The sequence below is a fragment of the Lynx rufus genome, unplaced genomic scaffold (genome assembly GCF_022079265.1).
Source record: "Lynx rufus isolate CCGP_SWC_20201006 ecotype Redwood Valley unplaced genomic scaffold, mLynRuf1.p SCAF_1, whole genome shotgun sequence".
In the NCBI taxonomy this organism is placed as follows: Eukaryota; Metazoa; Chordata; class Mammalia; order Carnivora; family Felidae; genus Lynx; species Lynx rufus.
The window spans coordinates 128774160-128792836 of NW_025814823.1; the positions used below are offsets into that span (position 1 = coordinate 128774160).

Sequence of the window (18677 nt, forward strand, 5' to 3'; positions counted from 1 at the left end):
GCAGAAGTAGAAGTACTTCATAAAGCACATGAGAAATTAGCAATCTAGTGTAAACAATTTTGATCTTATAATTAAATTATAATTTAGTAATAAAAGTGGTACTAAATTATAATTTAGTAATTCTCTGAAAGAGAATTAGTTAGAAAGGATGATTAAATAAAGAAATATGGAATGGGGCACCTGGCTGGCTCAGTTGGAAGAGCATGTGATTCTTGATCTTGGGGTCTTGAGTTTGAGCCCCATGTTGGGTATAAAGATTACTTAAATTAATAAATGAAATTAAAAACAAAAAAAGAAAAGAAAGCAATATGATTAATATCAATACCTACCTTAAAGCATTAGATAAATGCTTTAAAGGGTTTGGTAATTCATTGTTGCAATAGGAGTGGAACCTAGAGTCAAGCTCTGTTGTTTTTTAGCTGTTTTAACTCACACTAGTTATGTATCCATTTATGTCTCATTTTCTCGTGTGTAAAATGGGAATTTTAACAGTAACTACTTTCATAATATTGATGTGATGATTAAATAAGACCCTATATGCTTCAGCACATATATTAAATGTTAATTTTTATTAGCACAGTATCTGACATATAAGCTCTTAATAAATATTACCTACTACTATTACCACCAAATTACAAACTTATTAGCTTATTCTGAAAGTTAATGAACCACAGGCATACCTGGTAAGACCCATAATATAAATTTTAAAAAACTATTAGAAATTAAATACCAAGTAAGAATCTAGGACATTTAAAATACATTTATTCTAATATTAAAGTACTATATGTTCTGGTACTATAACATTCATTTTAGGCTGTGTTTACAAGTCATATATAGTATAAAATTAGACTATTTAATCTTATAAGTTTAATTTATATCAATTGTTCTCAATCTTTTCTTCTCCAACATACCTGAGAGTTATGGCACACTCCCATTATGCACAGTGGCTCAGTAGAGCAGTAATTCTCCACTAAACGGGGAGAATGTGGTGGGAGGGTAGTAGGGTGGGTTGTGTTGTGTCATTAGTTCACGTAATGGAAAAATACAAAAAGAAAACTGTGATTCAGAGATAAGAAAAAAGTTAAATCTACAGAAGAACATTAAGTGTATGTCACAGATCCATTTTTTCAATTTGTATTCAAAAGGTTGGAGATACTTAAAATCTCTTACCAGTGTGTTTTCTCCATTGGAACTATTCCAGAGTCTCATTCGATTATCCGTACCAACAGTAAGGAGGTGAAGCCCATCACTTGTAAAACATAAGCCATTAACTTTCCCATTATGAGCAGTGTTTGCTGCAATGAAAAATACAATTCAGTTAATCAGTTCTTGTATTCAGGACACACGTAATGCTTCATGATACAGTTATTTAAACATATTAATATAGGACAACTCTCTGAATTGCTTAAAATATACAAGTTGATTATGTTTAAAATTATTCATCCCTGTGGATTATTTGAATACAATAAGCTATATAAATTAGAACCACAAAAATAGAGAAAAACAGGAAAACCAAAAAGGAAAATATATATTGCCAAATATAATTATATTGCCAAATATAATTTTTCTTAAGAGAGTAAGTAAGCTGTGCTATCAAACTCAATTAAATGCATAGCCTGACATTAAAATTTTAAATTAAACACTTTTCAAATTTCTTTTATACTAATTCTATTTTTAATCTAAAAATCACTCCATGGACTATTAAAAATCAATAATACTAGTATTTACAATTAAAAATACTTTTTTAAAAAAAATGTTTATTTTTGAGAGAGAGAGAAAGAGAGAGCGCAAACAGGGAGGGCAGAGAGAGGGAGACACAGAATCCAAAGCAGGCTCCAGGCTGTGAGCTGTCAGCACAGAGCCCAACATGGGGCTGAAACTCATGAGGGGTGAAATCATGACCTGAGCCAAAGTGGGACATTCAACTGACTGACTGACCTAGGCACCCCGAGTTTTTTTTTTAATGTTTATTTATTTTTGAGAGAGAGAGAAAGAGAGAGCACGAGCAGGGGAGGAGCAGAGAGAGAGAGGGAGACACAGAATCCAAAGCAGGCTCCAGGCTCTGAGTTGTCAGTACACAGCCTGATGTAGGGCTCGAACTCATGAACCATGAGATCATGACCTGAGCCAAAGTCGGACGCTTAACCTATTGAGCCACCCAGGTGCCCCTAAAAAAACAAAAAACTTTAATAGGGAAAGAATACCTCTTCTAGTTTCAACCAAAATTTGTATTGCTGTCAAAATGACCAACTTTGAGAAAGCATAATTCTCAATAGCTTAATTACAAAGATTATTAAAACAATCATAAAATTGTATATAGTTCATTCTAAAATTTTTCTAGTCTGGAACTAATTCTGAATCAGAATTTTATCCCATAAAGATATTAAATTCTATCATAAAAATGCAACTGAGGCACTTTGTCACCTGGATAGCAGCTGACACATTTAACACAACTTGCACATATTATTCTCATACAACAGTCCCAAAATGTTACTATTCCTTCAATTTACTGTAGCTTCCTAAGGGGCACTGAATTTGTATTAGCTGACCTCACTGGAGGAAAAAAACAAAAGTAACTAATTCAGAAAAGTTTCTGCATTTGAAAATTTAGGAGATGAAATGTCCTGCTTCTTTGTATCTTGAAGAAAAACAATCGTGATTTAGTTATGTACATTTAGAAATTGATTTACTATGAATGACTTTTGACTTTTTCTAAATCATAAGATTTATAATTTGTCAAGAGACATTAATTAGTTTCAATTCAAAATTTTCAATATAAACATACTATCATTGGCATGTTTCTATATTGATGTATTCTTCATTACCTGATTCAACAGCTTGTGACTTTTTTCCATTATGCTGATCAAGAGTAAATAAACATCCTGATGCTCTCCTGACATCCCATAATTTTACTCTGCTGTCAGCACTAAGAAGAAATAAATGTTACACTGACATATATAGGTAGGACAGTGACTACTCTTGCACCTAACCTTTCCAGTATTATGGCACACAGAGGTCTCAGTATTATCAGTGCAAATATATTTGTATATTTGGGTTGTTGTATTTTGCCTTTTCATCTAATATTCAAAGTCAATAGTAGCAAAAGGCAGTGGAAAACATAGCAAAAAAAAGGTAACCTTTTTTACATCACAAGGACTGAATTCTGCTGGTTTTTATGACCATGTTCCTCCTCCAAAACTGGACAGCTTTGAAGCTGGTTCCTTAGCAAGTTTGTTACTACATCTTTTCTACTGTTTGTTATTCAAATGTTTTCTGACAATCAAGCAGGTAACTAATTTTACTTTTGTTTTTAAGAATTCATTTGGCATGAATCTGGTATTTCCTTTTTTATGAAAAAATTAAGGTGGATAATGACAATATATTTATGTTTGGTTTCATATACGCAAATCTATCTTTGCCACATATTCAAGAACTAAATTTAATGTCTCTTAGATAGCAGACCCTTGTATTTATCTCAAGTAAGTGAAAAGAAGAAAGGCAAAATACCATGATCACACATCAATTTCAGCTTCTTTTAAAGATCTGTATTTTTTTTTAAGTTTATTTATTTATTTTGAGAGACAGAGTTTGTAGGCAGGGGAGGGGGGAGGAAAGAGAGACAGACAGACAGACAGACAGACAGACACACAGACAGACAGACAATCCCATGCAGGCTCTGCACTGTCAGTGTGGAGCCCAATACAGGACCTGAACTCACAAACTGAGAGATCATGACCTGAGCCGACATCAAGAATCGAACTCTCAACCAACTGAGTCACCCAGGTGCCCCATCAATTTCAGCTTCTAAACTACACCTAAAGAAAATATAAATTAGTTTAACTGATGCTATCATGTTCTCAAAAGAGACCTCAACAATATTCTAACCCATTGGGTTTATCCAAGCCCCTTTAATTAGAAAAAGCAATACAATGAATTTTATAGGGGTACTTGAGTGGCTCAATCAGTTAGGTATCCAACTCTTGATTTCAGTTCAGCTCATGATCTCATGGTTCATGGATCGAACCCCACATTGGGCTCTGAGCTAATAGCACGGAGCCTGCTTGGGATTCTCTTTCTCTCTGTCTCTCAAAATAAATAAATACACTTAAAAAAAACCCTCAATGCATTTTTAAAGCCTATTTCTAACTTACAAATCTTTTTTTTTTTTACATAGATACAAGGCTTAAATCTTCCTATAATCTTGATTCTTTTCACAGATCACCATCAAACCTAGCTGATTAGAATAGCAAGCAAAAAGCTAGCATTTCCCATTTTCAAAATGGTTTTCTTTCTTTCCAGCTGGAGAAGGTCTGCAATGGGATGAGTCTGAGGATTTAAGCATTTTCTGAAACAGGTAAGATTTGGACATATCTGGTTCCTAACGCCGATTACTAGGTCCATTCTCATACTGATTCAAATTCCTGGTGTACTCTGAGATTTGAAAGCCTCTTTCTTAGCTTCCCTATGAGTTGAGGAAAACCAAACTAGGCATGAACAACAGAAATCCACCTTAGTATGGACCCACAACCAGCACCTAGCCCCCCACCTTCATACCTCATTAGCCAGCCTTCTTACAGCTACATCCTATACTTGTTCTACTTCAGAAAGCACAGATTTCTTTTTTTTTTAATTTTCTTTTAACATTTATTTATTTTTGAGACACACACACACACAGAGGGTGAGCAGGGGACGGGCAGAGAGAAATGGAGACACAGAATCTGAAGCAGGATCCAGGTTCCAAGCTGGGGCTTGAACTCACAAACCATGAGTTCATGATCTGATTCAAAGTCAGATGCTTAACCAACTGAGCCACCCGGGTGCCCCCAGAAAGCACAGATTTCAATATCACATTCTGCAAACTATTAACAGAAGCTTCTCCGGGGACTAAACTGCTTGGTATAGGGTAGGCAGTTATTAAATATTACCAAATTGAATCAACAAATAAATGTTGAATCAGATTCAAAATAATTCTGTATTAAAGGAAATGAATAGAAATGCTATTATTTTTAAATTAATAGTCTTATACTTTTGTAGAAAAAAATGAAACAACACAGTTGTTTTATATGTAATACTAGTAGATTTGCATTGCTACAGAGATTCTCTTGTTTCCTCTGACTTAAAAGGTGAGCACCTTCAAGATAGACAGTGATGCAAAGGAAGATTTCTTATGGTGATATGACATAAAAATTCAATTATTTTAAGGACCTAATTAACAAATAAATACGCATCTCATATAAATAGTGTTCTCAAAATTCTTATCATTAATTTTGAACTTTGAAACCAAATAATTTGCATGTTACCTTGCAGTTGCCAAGATATATTCACAACGTGGCGACCAAGAAACTGCCAATATTTCTTGTCTGTGACCTGCAAATACAATCGTATGAAAAGTCCTGTAAAATACTTGAAAAATCAAAAGATACACTGTAATTTAAATATGTCTGATTTTGAAGAAAGTAAAGACTATTAAAAATAAATTGATATGATCATCACTTTTTCACATTTATAATAATCCGTTTAAATATTAACATGAAGTCTGTGGGGGCATTTCTCACACATAGTATCTTATTATAAATGGCTGGGTTTTGCACTGGAAAGGTCAGAGCAAGTGAGTATTTCTTTTTTAGTACAGCTGTTAGATTAGAAAGTAAATGCATTAATAAATGATAGATCTCAAGATCATTTACTTTTATCTACAACAAAAAAACACTGCAACAAACCACTCAAGATAAACATTCTAGAGAATAAAAATGGTTTCTAACTTTTCACAAAGTTGTAATAGAAAAAGTTTTCTAAATTCATGATTGTAAAAAGCATTTATGTAAAAAATTTTTTCTAGAAAGCACAGATGATAAGTTCATAGGATAACTTCAGCATTTTAATTCACTTTTGCCTAAACGAACTATTCAAACTAGATATTTTCATCTACCTTACATTATTAGAAATTCATTATAAATGTAAAACAAATGTTATCCATCTCACCAAGTTCTCTTGATATATTATGTGCTTCTAGAGATAAATAAAAATATATATATCTGAGTTACATCCCATCTTTTCATTGTTTAGAATCAGATGGTCTAATGCTGATAAAAGTAGGAAAAATATTTAAATTAATATATCTTAACCAAAATGATCATTATACTGCCTTTTTCTAAAATAGTTGCAATGAGGGGGAAAAAGTACCTAAATATTAGGAATATTTAGTTAGCCAGAACAATATTAAACAATGCTCTTAACACAAATGTACCAATACAAGTTTCATAAATATATATATTTTTTAAATGTAGAAATAAGACAAGGTTTTCAGCCAGACTTTCCATATCCTTTGAGCTTACCCTATGGCCATTGTTTATATAAATGTCTCCTCAATAGTTCAGTTTTATAAGAATAATGCACAGAAGGATCTTTATCTCCTTGTTGACTTTTAACAACTAGCACAAAATACATCAGTCATGTCAACCACAAAGAATACATTGTTAGTAATGTTTCTTTTTATTGAATGGTTTACTCAAAGTAGTTGTTGTTTCAAATTAAAAAAAAATACCCTGTAAAATGTGGGAACAGGATCCAGACTTTAAGTCACAAAGTTGTACTTTGGGCCCTCTAGTACCGACTGTAAAAACAAAAACAAAAATGGTTTAAGATAATTTTATTATAAATCATCACCAAAAGGAAATAAGAAACTACTGTAATGAATCATGACATTTTCACTGCATCCATGTAGAAATCTAAAAAAAGTATGCAAAAGATATACTTCAAATCATTTTTAATGCTTATAACTAGAAAATTTAATTGCAGTTATACCTTAGTACAAGGAGAACCCTATTATTGTGTTATTTTTTAACATTTAATTTTGAAGTAATTATAGATTCAAGGGAAGTTGCAAAGATAGTACAGAAAGACCCTGTGTACCTATCACCCTTGTTGTTCCAATGGTTGTTATACGAGGTAAAACTATACTACAGTATCAAAACCAGGAAATTTGTATTGCTGCAATGTGTATGTATGTATAATCCTAGGCTATTGTATTATATCAAGTTATTTTTTTAATACCTTAGTTTTTCCATAGTAATGATATGCTTCCAATCAGAAACTCTGGACACAGACTGAGTGGACCTCAAAGACAAGTTAGTGTCCAACTGTTCTTCACAGATGGAACAGCTAACTGGCATCTTGAGGTAAAGATGTTCATGCAATGCCACACAAATAACAGAATCACAGGGACCTGGTATCTGATACCAGAAAAACATTTTTTCTTTCTCACACATGAGAATTCTTGTTGCATGTGCTTTCATAAAAATTGAAGTTTAATTTTAATAACAGTCTTAGAGTAAAGGAATAATTTCCATTTTTGCACTGTGTTGAATTTAAAAAGTTGCCAAAATTTGGTCATGTACAATCTTTGAAGCTTTGGTGGGTGAAAAGTAACTCCATAGGGAATAGAAATGTGCTTTCTTAATCTTTGAATCCTAGCCACTAGCACAGTGCCCAACTTACACAATAACTGTAAAACTGAATGTAAAAATGGCATATACTTAAGCTTTTTTCTTTTTTTAAAGAACTGTGATATTCACCTGGGTTAAAATGTCAAATCAGAAGTAGGTATTAAAAGGGAGCAAGTTTCAATACGTTGAAAAGCAAAAAAGGACAGGTACAAACCTGCTACCAAACAGTGCTTGGTGGCAACTGGAGACATATGATGACTATAAACTGTTTCTTCAAAATTAAATATATCTGCAGTCTGATAATCAAAAGACATTTAAAAAGTGTAAGTTTCTAATTATAATCACAAAAGCAGTTAACTTTCTATTTACTTATTCCCAGATTATCAGTAATTTTTAAATGACTGTTAGCAATTTATTTGACTTAAAACATAAGAATTTTTTAAGTAAAAAACCTATTAATTTAATTTAATTTAATTTAATTATTATTCTTTTTAATGTTTATTTATTTTTGAGACAGAGAGAGACACAGCATGAGCAGGGAAGGGGCAGAGAGAGAGGGAGACACAGAATGTGAAGCAGGCTCCAGGCTCTGAGCTGTCAGCACGGAGCCCGACGCGGGGCTTGAACTCACGAACTGTGAGATCATGACCTGAGCCGAAGTCAGACGCTTAACCGACTGAGCCACCCAGGCGCCCCAAAACCTCTTAATTTTAAATCCTTTGTTATTTATAACACTCTTGTCCCTTTAGTGAGAAAAATAGTTTTTTGCTAATAAATTCCAGACATTACGAAGACACAGCCAATGGCTCACCATCTTCTTCTCCACTCCATTCAGGGATTCTTCTCCACTCTATTCAGGGAAACTTCATAATATGTACACAGGTCATCTAGCCAGTATTCTGCCTCTCAGTCCCACACCGCAGACACCCTCATCACCTAGATTTGTTCTTCCTTTGAAATCATACATTTCATGTATGTTATGTGTGACCACAATCTTCCATCATTTTCAGCTTTATTTTTCCCAACTACTTCTAAGACACCGAAATAAAACCCAGAACTCCTATCAGTTCCTCTTGACTTTGCTTTTTTTCCCCTTCTTCAGCTTGGATTCCAAGGTTCAATTCTTCAACTGCCAATATCTTCAACTTCAAACCTGGATGACTCCAAATGTTTGCCTTGTCTGAACCTATATCCAGGACAATCTACACCAGAGGTCAGCAAACTTCTGTAATCAGCAGACTGTAGTATATATTTTAGGGTTTAAGAACTACTACTCATTTCTGTCATTGTAGTGTCAAAGCGGCCACAGACAACAAATATGTGTTGCAATAATGCTTTATTTTACAAAAAGAGGCCATGAGCCCAGATCTGGCCTATGGGCTACTTAGTAAGCTGACCTCTGCTCTACCCAAGAGAAAAGAATCTTCTAGTATGGCAAACTGGCATCACTATAAAAGATCATTCATCTCAACTGGGCTTTCAGTATTGACTGCCAGTCCTATCATATTATAATACTATTCCCTGCAATATTCATAGTTCTTTCAAACTTCTCCATTCTCCACAAACATGGCCACTCGATCGACTGTAACCAGCAATCTGACCTTTTATTACAAAGAGAAAACAAGAAGTCATTCAATGAGAATTCTCTTAGTGTCTTATCAACAAACCTACAAACACATTTGCTTCCATCTATCCTTTTTCCTTCTTCATTCCTGTTATCATGGAAAAATCATCCTTTCTCATATTTAAAGTTACTATCCCCACCTGTGCTTAGATCCCCCTCACTGCTGTCAGAAATCTCGCTCTATACATAATATCCTCTATCTCCAAGATATCTATAAACTCTCCCTTCCTACTGGCTCATTCTCATCAGCATTTAAAAATATTCATGATTTGGGGTGCTTGGGTGGCTCAGGCAGTTAAGTGTCCAACTTCGGCTCAGGTCATGATCTCATGGTTCGTGAGTTTGAACCCCACATCGGGCTCTGTGCTGACAGCTTAGAGCTTGGAGCCTGCTTCAGATTCTGTGTCTCCCTCTCTCTCTCTCTCTGCCCTTTACCTGCTCGTACTCTGTCTCTTTCTCTCAAAAACAAATTAAAATATTTTAAAATAAATAAATAAAAATGTTCATGATTCTTTTTTTATATATATAAAATGTTTAAATGTTTATTTTTGGGAGACAGAGAGGGAGAGAGAAGAAGGGAGGGAAAGAGCGGAGGAGGGGCACAGAGAGAGGGGTCACGGAGGAACCGAAGCAGGCTCCATGCTGACAGCAGAGAGCCCAATGCAGGGCTTGAACTCACAAACTAATTGATCACGACCTGAGCTGAAGTACGATGTTCAACCAATCGAGCCACCCAGGTGCCCCCATGATTCTTTCATCTTAAGAGTAAAACAAAAACCTTTCACTCTATATTCCTCCTAATTAATCTTTCTTCTTCAAATCCAAATTTTAGCCATCTTTGACTTCCTATCTCCCACATATTTCTCAACTCAGCACAATCTTATTTTTATCTATACTACTCCAATTCACACTACTCTTCCAGTATCACTGATACCTGCTGTCATCAAGCATAGTCTTCACCTTACCTAACCTGTCAGTATTACGAAACACAGCTGGATACTGAATTTTCCTTAAAACAATCTCTTCTGCAGGCTTCCATGATACAACATAGTCCTGATTTTCCTCTTACACTCTCTGGCCACTCCTCTTCGTTGTCTTTTGCAGGCTTTTTTTGTTCCTTTTCCTGTCTTATTAATCTTGTCTTCCTCATGGTTTTGTTCTATGTATTCTTCTCTTCAACTGCCACTTATATGGTATTTTCAGTGCAGACTACCCTCCTAAATAGCAGGAATCTATTTAGGATTATTTTCATTTGGATTTCCTGTGAATCCTTCAAATTTAACAAATCTAAAATTTAACTCAACACCCACCTAAACCTTCCTTTATCTTAGTAAATGACAATATAATCTACCCAACTGCCCAAGCTACTGAACTTGAGGATCATTCTTTTTTTAAATAACAGCTTTATTGAGCTATAATTGACATACCACACAATTCATTCAAAGTATGTACTTGAGCAGTCTTTAGTATATTCACAGAGTTGTGCAATCATCACCAAAATCAATTTTAGAGTATTTTTATCACCCCAAAAAGAAACCCAATTCCCATCAGCAGGCACTCCCCATTTCTCCCTACCCTCTGCTCTAGAAAACCACTAATCTACTTTCTGTCTCTATAGATGAGCCTATTTCTTGACATTTCATAGAGATGGAATTATACAATATGTGGTCTTTTGCAGTTTTTCATTTAATGTAATGTTTTCTTTTGTCTTCCTTTTTCATTTCCTTTAGCATAATGTTTTCTTTTTTCTCTTTCCATTTCATTTACCAGGATGTTTTTAAGGTTCATCCACACTGCAGCATGTATCAGTACTTCACTTCTTTTTATTGCTGAATAATATTCTAGTTTATGGCTATCTGCTAATCAGTTCATGAACATTTCATTTATTTCCACTTTTTGGATATTTTGAACACAAACTCATTGTTCATGAGTTCGAGCCCTGCATTGGGCTCTGCACTAACAGCTCAGAGCCTGGACCCTGCTTCACATTCTGTGTCTGCCTTGCTCCCTACCCCTCTCCTGCTTGTATTCTCTCTCTCTCTCTCTCTCAAAATAAGTAAATAAACATTAAATGTTTTTAATGAATAAGATTCTTGAATATATTCAACAGTATTTATTCAACTGTTACATGTTTGAACTAGGCATTCAACTGGCATGCAAAATAAACACTGTCCCTGCCCTATTGCAAGGAGCTTCAGTTTATCAAGAAAAACAAATGATTAAACAAGAAATAACAGTAAAGTCCAAAAGGGACTATAACAATGAAAGTGTACAGTGTTTTAGCAGGGCCACATAACCTATAGAGAATTCACAGAAGTCTTTCCAGAGCCAGTGGTGCTCTGGCTTTTCACTGAGATGAAAGTTGATGAATAGAAATTGGCCAAGTCCAAAGAAGGAGGATGAGACTTCTAGTCGAAGGAACAGCATGAAGAAACTCTTTCGGGTAACAGTAAACATGACATTTTAAAAACCGAAAGATGCTAAGTATGACTAGAGTGCCAAAGAACAGTGGCCAGAGATAAAGCCAGAAAGGTAGGCAGTGTATGTATCATGAGGGACTGAGGGACCTTATAAATATTAAGTAGGCTGAATATTTTCTAGGAAAAAGTAAGCTTTTAAAGCAATGGCAAAAAACAAAAAATGAAAACATCAAATTGGCATTTTAGATATGCTGCCAATGGTTAGAAGGTGGCCAAGAGGAGGGTAAAGAGACCAGGTAGGAGGTTGCAGTAATCCAGCACAAGTCAGCAGATCCTGGCTTGACTAGAGTAATGGCAATGGGGTAAATAGATATGAGAGGTTATTTACAGAGAATTGACAGAAATTGCAAGTTGATTAGCTATCAGGACTAGTGAAAAATCAAGAATGGCCTCCAGGGAAATGCAAATAAAAACCACAATGAAATAACCATTTCGTTCGTATTAGAATTGCTGAAATCAAGACAGACAATAAGTGTTGAGCAGGATGCAGATAAACTGGAACCCTCATAAATTATGGGTGGGAATGTAAAATGTTTTGGAAAACAGTTTCTCAAGGGTTAAGCATAGACTTAGCATATGAGCCAGCAATTCCACTCTGTGGAAAACATAACTCCACACAAAACTTGCGCATTATGAACATTTGTTTGTAGTGGCACTCCAGAATTTTATTTATTTTTAAAGAACATGGCTTGGATACTGACATCTGTATTTTCTGATTTATGTTCCATTATGCAAAATTCTAAGAAAACTCAGAACGAGAAAAAGTTGTTCTCTATCCTAAAGTGTTATAGAGAAGACTGTAGAAAAGATATCCCTTTAAGCCATATCATATGCTCAAGCTAGAAAATACACTTATGGAAAACTCAGATGAAGTAAAGGTATGATAGATATGTTTAGTGACAGGGACAGAGAATGTGGAGAAGGACAGTATCACACCTTCTTTATCTTTCTTTGTACCAAGGAAGAAATTATTTGTATAAGAATTTATTTCTTATTGGATACTTTCAAAGTTCTTGTTAATAAAATGCTTTGTCTATTTCAGACAGAATTATGAATGCATGAAATACTATTCTGAGTTGGCAAAAACATTTACGTTCTAAAGAAGTCAATGTTAATAAAAGAAAATGCAAACGTATGGCTTATTAATTTTAAAACAATACTGTTAACTGAAGTGTAACAAACATACAAAAAGGTCTACAGATCATAAGTGTACAGTTCAATGAATTTTCCCAAAGTAACCACCACCTGCATTATAAGATAGAATATTATGAACATTACATTACTAGCACCCCTAGAAGGCTCTCTAGACCCCCTTTCAACCCTCAACAAGAAAGACAATCACCATACAGACCTCTACTAATCTAGATTAGTTTTGTCTATTTTTGAATAGGAGTTATATATTAGGCACTCTTTTGTGTCTGGTTATTTTGTCCAATGTTATATAAAATTCATACATTTTGTTGATAAAGAAGTGAGTGTACCCTTGTCAATGCTGGACAGTATTCCAGTGTAAAATTTGACAGATTTCATTGGATTGTTACTGGACATTTGGGTTATTTCCAGTTTTTGGTTATCATGAACAGTGCTGCTGTGCGCAATCTTATAAATGTCCCTTGGTGAACATACGTATGCATTTATATACTCAAAAGTATATCTTTAGGGTAACAAGATATCCACATATTTGGCTTCAGTTGATAACAAATATGTGTACCAATTGTAATCTCATCAGCAACAGATACACTTGTCATTGTTATCAGATCCTTTAATTTTAGCCATTCTGCAGGGTATAAAGAGGTATCTCATTGTGGATTTACTTAAAATATCCAGGTGCTCAATTAATAAAGAGAAATGCATTTATTTATTGGCTATTTAGATACCCTCTTATTTGAAGTGTCTATTCTAATGTTTTGCATGTGTCAGATATATCATCTCCCACTCCATGGTTTACTTCTTTACTCTTAATGTTTTTTGATCAGTAGAGCTTCCTAATCTTAATGTAGGTGATTTTATCAATTTATCTCTTTTTGGTTTAAACTTTGTTTTTATCTATCTTGAGTCATGAAGATATTTTCCTATAAGCTTTATTATTATTATTTTTATTTTTACACCTGTCATCTACCTAAAATTGGTAGATTTCTTTTCTGTCTGGTGTGGGGTAAGGGTCAAGATTAGTTTTTTTATAGATACCTGGTTGATCCAGCACAATTTATGGAAAAGACCATCATCTTCACAATGCACTGTAGTGTTACCTGTGTCATAAATCAAATGACTGTATATGTGTGGGTGTGTTTCTTGATTATCCTGTTCCACTATTTTGTTTTTCACTTGTACTGATCTCACATCAACTTAATTAGTGTAATTAATTTACAGTAAGTCTTAGCTGGTCACCTTCCATAAAAGAATCTGAAAATTTTGATTACAAGTGCATTGATTCTATAGATTCTTGGTAAAACTGGTATGTTTATAATATTGAGCCTTCTAATTCTTCTTTTTTTTTTTAATGTTTATTATTTTTGAAAGAGAAAGAGAGCAAGCAGGGGAGGGGCAGAGAAAGATTCCCAAGCAGGCTCCATGCTGTCAGCACAGACCCCGAAGCACGCTCGAACTCATGAACCACAAGATTATGACCTGAGCCAAAATCAAGAGTCAGACACTTCACCAAATGAGCTATCCTGGGACCTCTGTGGTTTCAAATTCTTCAATATGGCATATCCCACCATTTATTTAAATCTTAATTTCTGTCACTAATATTCTCCAGTGTTCTGTGTGGTGTTGAGTGGTCTTGAACACTTTTCAATTTTTTACTAGGTATATGATTTTTGATGCAATGGTCAATAATAATACTTTTGAAATTTCCTAATTCTTTGTGCCTAAAATTCAGAAATACAACCAACCTTGTATCCAGCAGCTTTGACAAATTTACTCATATTAATTTTAGTAATTGGCTAGAGATTCTTTTGGATTTTCTATGCTCATAATCATGTCATCTATGAATGACAGTTCAAATGCCTTTTATTTCTTTCCTTTGCCTTATTGTATTGCCTAGGACTTCCAGTATAATATTGGACGCAGGAGATAATAGAGATAACTCAAAGGAAAAACTTTCAATAACTTACCAACAAATAAAATGTTTGCCATAGGTGTGTTTTTTTAAAAGTAGATACCCTTTACCAAATTAAGGAATTTGTAAGTTAAGAATTTTTAAAGAATCAGGTGTATTGACTTTTATTACAAAGTATGATTTTTTTCCTCAACAAACTAAATATAGAGGCAAAGTACCTCAACATAGCAAAGAATACACACACACACACACACACACACACACACACACACACACGACAAGCCCACAAGCTAACATTATGCTCACAATGAAAAGCTAAAAGTTTTCCTTCTAACATCAGGAACAAGAAAAGGATGCCCAATCTCACCACTTTTATTCAACATAGTATTAGAAGTCCTAGCCAGGGTAATGAAACAAGAAAACTAAGCAAAGAGAGGTGCGTGGGTGACAGAGGTGGTTGAGCATCCAACTCTTGATTTCAGCTCCGGTCATGATCTCATGGTTTGTGGGATCAAGCACAGAGTCTGTTTGGGATTCTCTCCCCCCCCTCCCCTCACGGCTTTCTTTCTGCCTCTCCCTCTCTTGCATGTGTGCACACATGCATCCTCTTTCTCTCTCAAAATAAATTTTAAAAAAATTTTTAAAAAAAGAAAAAAACAGCACAGAAATTAGAAAGGAAGTTTTAAACTGTCTCTATTTGTAGATGACATGATAATATGTATAGAAAATCCCAAAGAGTCCATTGAGAAATTTTTGAACTAATAAGCAAATTCAGTAAAGTTTCAGGATATACAATCAATATACAAAAACCTGTCATGTTTCTATACAGCAGTAATGAACTATCAGAAAAAGAGATTAAAATAATTCCATTTACATCTGCATCAAAAAGAATAGAATACCTAGAAATAAATTTAACCAAAAGATACATATACTATAAACTATAAGATATTGATGAAAGAGGGGCGCCTGGGTGGCGCAGTCGGTTAAGCGTCCGACTTCAGCCAGGTCACGATCTCGCGGTCCGGGAGTTCGAGCCCCGCGTCAGGCTCTGGGCTGATGGCTCAGAGCCTGGAGCCTGTTTCCCATTCTGTGTCTCCCTCTCTCTCTGCCTCTCCCCCGTTCATGCTCTGTCTCTCTCTGTCGCAAAAATAAATAAACGTTGAAAAAAAAAAATTTAAAAAAAAAAGATATTGATGAAAGAAACTGAAGACACAAATAAATGAAAGGATATTCCATGCTCACGGGTTGGAAGAATTAACATTGTTAAAACGTCTATACTATCCAAAGTAATCTGCAGATTAAGTAGAGGTGCTATCAAAATTCCAAGAGCATTTTTACAGAAATAGAAAAAAAATGCTAAAATTTGTATGGAACCATAAAACCCCAAATAGCTAAAGCAATCTTGAAAAAGAAGAAAAAAAGCTATAGGTATCATACTTCCTGATTTCAAACTATTTTACAAAGCTTCAGTAATCAAAACAGTATAGTATTGGCATAAAAACAGACACACTGATCAAGAGAACAGAATAGATAGCCCAGAAATAAACCCATGCATATATGGTCAATTAATTTATAACACGGAGCCAAGAACCTAAAATGCAGAAATGATAATCTCTTCAGGAAATGGTACGGAGAAAACTAGACAGTAACAGGCCCAAGAATAAAACTGGACCACTTTCTTATACCATACACAAAAATAAACTCAAAATAGATTAAAGACTTGAATATAAGACCTGAAACCATAAAACTCCTACAGGAAAACAAAGGCAGTAAGCTCCTTGACATTAATCTTTGGGAGATGATCTTTTGGATTTGACTCCAAAACCAAAGGTGACAAAAGCAAAAATAAGCAGGTGTAACTACACGTCAAACAAAAAATCTTCTGTGCAGAAAAGGAAACCATCAACAGGACAAAAAGGCAACCTTCTGAATGAGAAAAGATTTGCAAATCATGTATCTGATTTAAAAATGGGCAGAGGAAGTGAACAGGCATTTTTCCACAGAAGACATACAAATAGCCAACAGGTACATGAAAAAGTGCTCAATATAACTAATCATCAGGGAAATGCAAATCAAAACCACAGTAAGCTATCACCTCAAACTTGTTAGAATGGCTAATATCAAAAAGATAAGAGATAACCAAGGCTAGTGGGGATGTGGAGAAAAGAGAACCCTTATGCACTGCTGGTGGGAACGTCAATTGGAGCAGCCACTGTGGAAAACAGTATGGAGGTTTCTCAAAAAATAAAAAACAGAACTACCCTATGATCCAGCAATTCCACTTCTAGGTATATATCTGAAGGAAACAAAATCACTATCTTGAAGAGACATCTTCACCCCCATGTTCATTGCACTATTATTTTATTTATGTATGTATGTATTTAATACTTATTACAGCCAAGTCATGGAAACAACCTAAGTGTCCATCTGTGTATGGAGGGATAAAGAATATGTGGTATTTTTATACAAGGGAATATTATTCAGCCACCAGAAAGGAGGAAGTCTAACCATTTATGGCAAACAACATGGAAAGACACAGAGTGAATTATGCTAAATGAAACAAGTTAGAGAATGACAATTACTGTATGCTATCACTAATATGTGAAATCTACAAAAGCTGAACTCACAGAAATAGAAACAAGTGGTGGTTACCAAGGTGGGGGGGGGAGCAAAATGTGGAGATATTGGTAAAAGGTACAAACTTTAGACAATTAAGAAAAGAAAAAGTTGCACAGGGAAAGAGATTTGAGGCAGGGAATATAACACTATCAAGATGTGATCAGAAGACAAAAGATCAATTAAGAGATAGCAAATAATTTAGGCTATAAAGAGGGAGAAACTAAGGTTAAGGGAGTAGGGGTTGAGGTTAGGGAGAACTTAGAGTACCAGGCCGAATTTAGCCAAGGGAAATCCCTTGTGGGTTTGGGTAAAGACATAATGAAACCACATTATAATAAGGCTAATTTTGGGGTAGAGCTTACCATGGTAAATATGGGAAGCAATGTAATGCGTTGGGAGTTCTGAGTAGTAGTCTAGATGTACAGCGTTGAGAGAAATAGAAAAGAAAATATGAGAGAGCTTGAAGGAAGAATTGCTAAGATTTGAAGAGTACATGGATGTGAGGAGTGATCATGTTCAGTATGAACATGTTATATTTGAGGAGATTACCCCACATTCAAGTAAGAGAGGTTCAGTAGACAGGTAGAGAAACATGGGACTAGAGCTTAGGGAAAAGATTAGCACTAGAAATACAAATTTAATCAAATATCACAAAAACCTATTTTTTATTGTCTACCATTATTTAGTGTCTATCTTTACTAAGCAATATTAGTAACTTTCTTTTCCTTTAAGGTTTTAGGTCAATAGAAGATAAACCCAATTTTCTTCCTTAGATCACTAAACAATAGTTTTCAAATAATGAAGATGATAATAATAGTTCATGTTTTTTGCTAACCACTCTTCTGGGTATCTTACATATATCAATGTATTTACAACCATTCTATAAAGTAAAATCACTACCCCCATTTACAGATTTTCCTTCAACCTATTGAGCTAATTAAAAAGGTTTTAATATACTCACTTGTAAGGTATTTGTATCCCACACTTTCAGAGTTTTATCAAATGAGCTTGATGTGAACATGCCAGTGTCATGAGGATACCACTGTACAGTCTCCACACTGTATTTGTGAACATCAGGATGGTTTCTACAAAATAGCAATTAAACTTTAGGAATACTTGACTTATGTGAGTTTCAAAACTGATACTACATTAACAAGTAGCAGTCTCAAGTAGGACAATATGAATGGCCACGCCTATATCACAGGTCTACATCCCAGCTGTCCAAAGAAGGACAATGTCCAGGCACTTCTACTTTCAGCCTTCTCTAGTGTATTGCGGAGGCCTGCTTCCCACTAAGGTTTATAAAATGGAGAACTTCCTATTTCTGTACTTGAACCTAGAGGAATTAGCTACACTGGACCTCTTCCTGGAGGGGGCAGTGATTTTTCCTTACTGGAAGAGATACCTATTCTGGTTTTGGATTTGCTTTTCTCAAATACCGCTTTATT

At 34.7% G+C, this 18677-nt stretch overlaps 1 protein-coding gene across 1 annotated transcript in view; it reads right to left on the minus strand.

Moving 5' to 3' along the window:
- ERCC8 (ERCC excision repair 8, CSA ubiquitin ligase complex subunit) overlaps window positions 1–18677 on the minus strand; it is a 64413-nt gene that overhangs the window by 26083 nt on the left and 19653 nt on the right. Inside the window, exons 4-9 of the mRNA XM_047086864.1 lie at window positions 18191–18314; window positions 7660–7741; window positions 6545–6613; window positions 5301–5367; window positions 2826–2926; window positions 1171–1295 (exon numbers count right to left, since the gene is read on the minus strand). Of these exons, the coding sequence (XP_046942820.1) occupies window positions 1171–1295; window positions 2826–2926; window positions 5301–5367; window positions 6545–6613; window positions 7660–7741; window positions 18191–18314 (568 nt within the window). The remainder of the gene's footprint in view (window positions 1–1170; window positions 1296–2825; window positions 2927–5300; window positions 5368–6544; window positions 6614–7659; window positions 7742–18190; window positions 18315–18677) is intronic.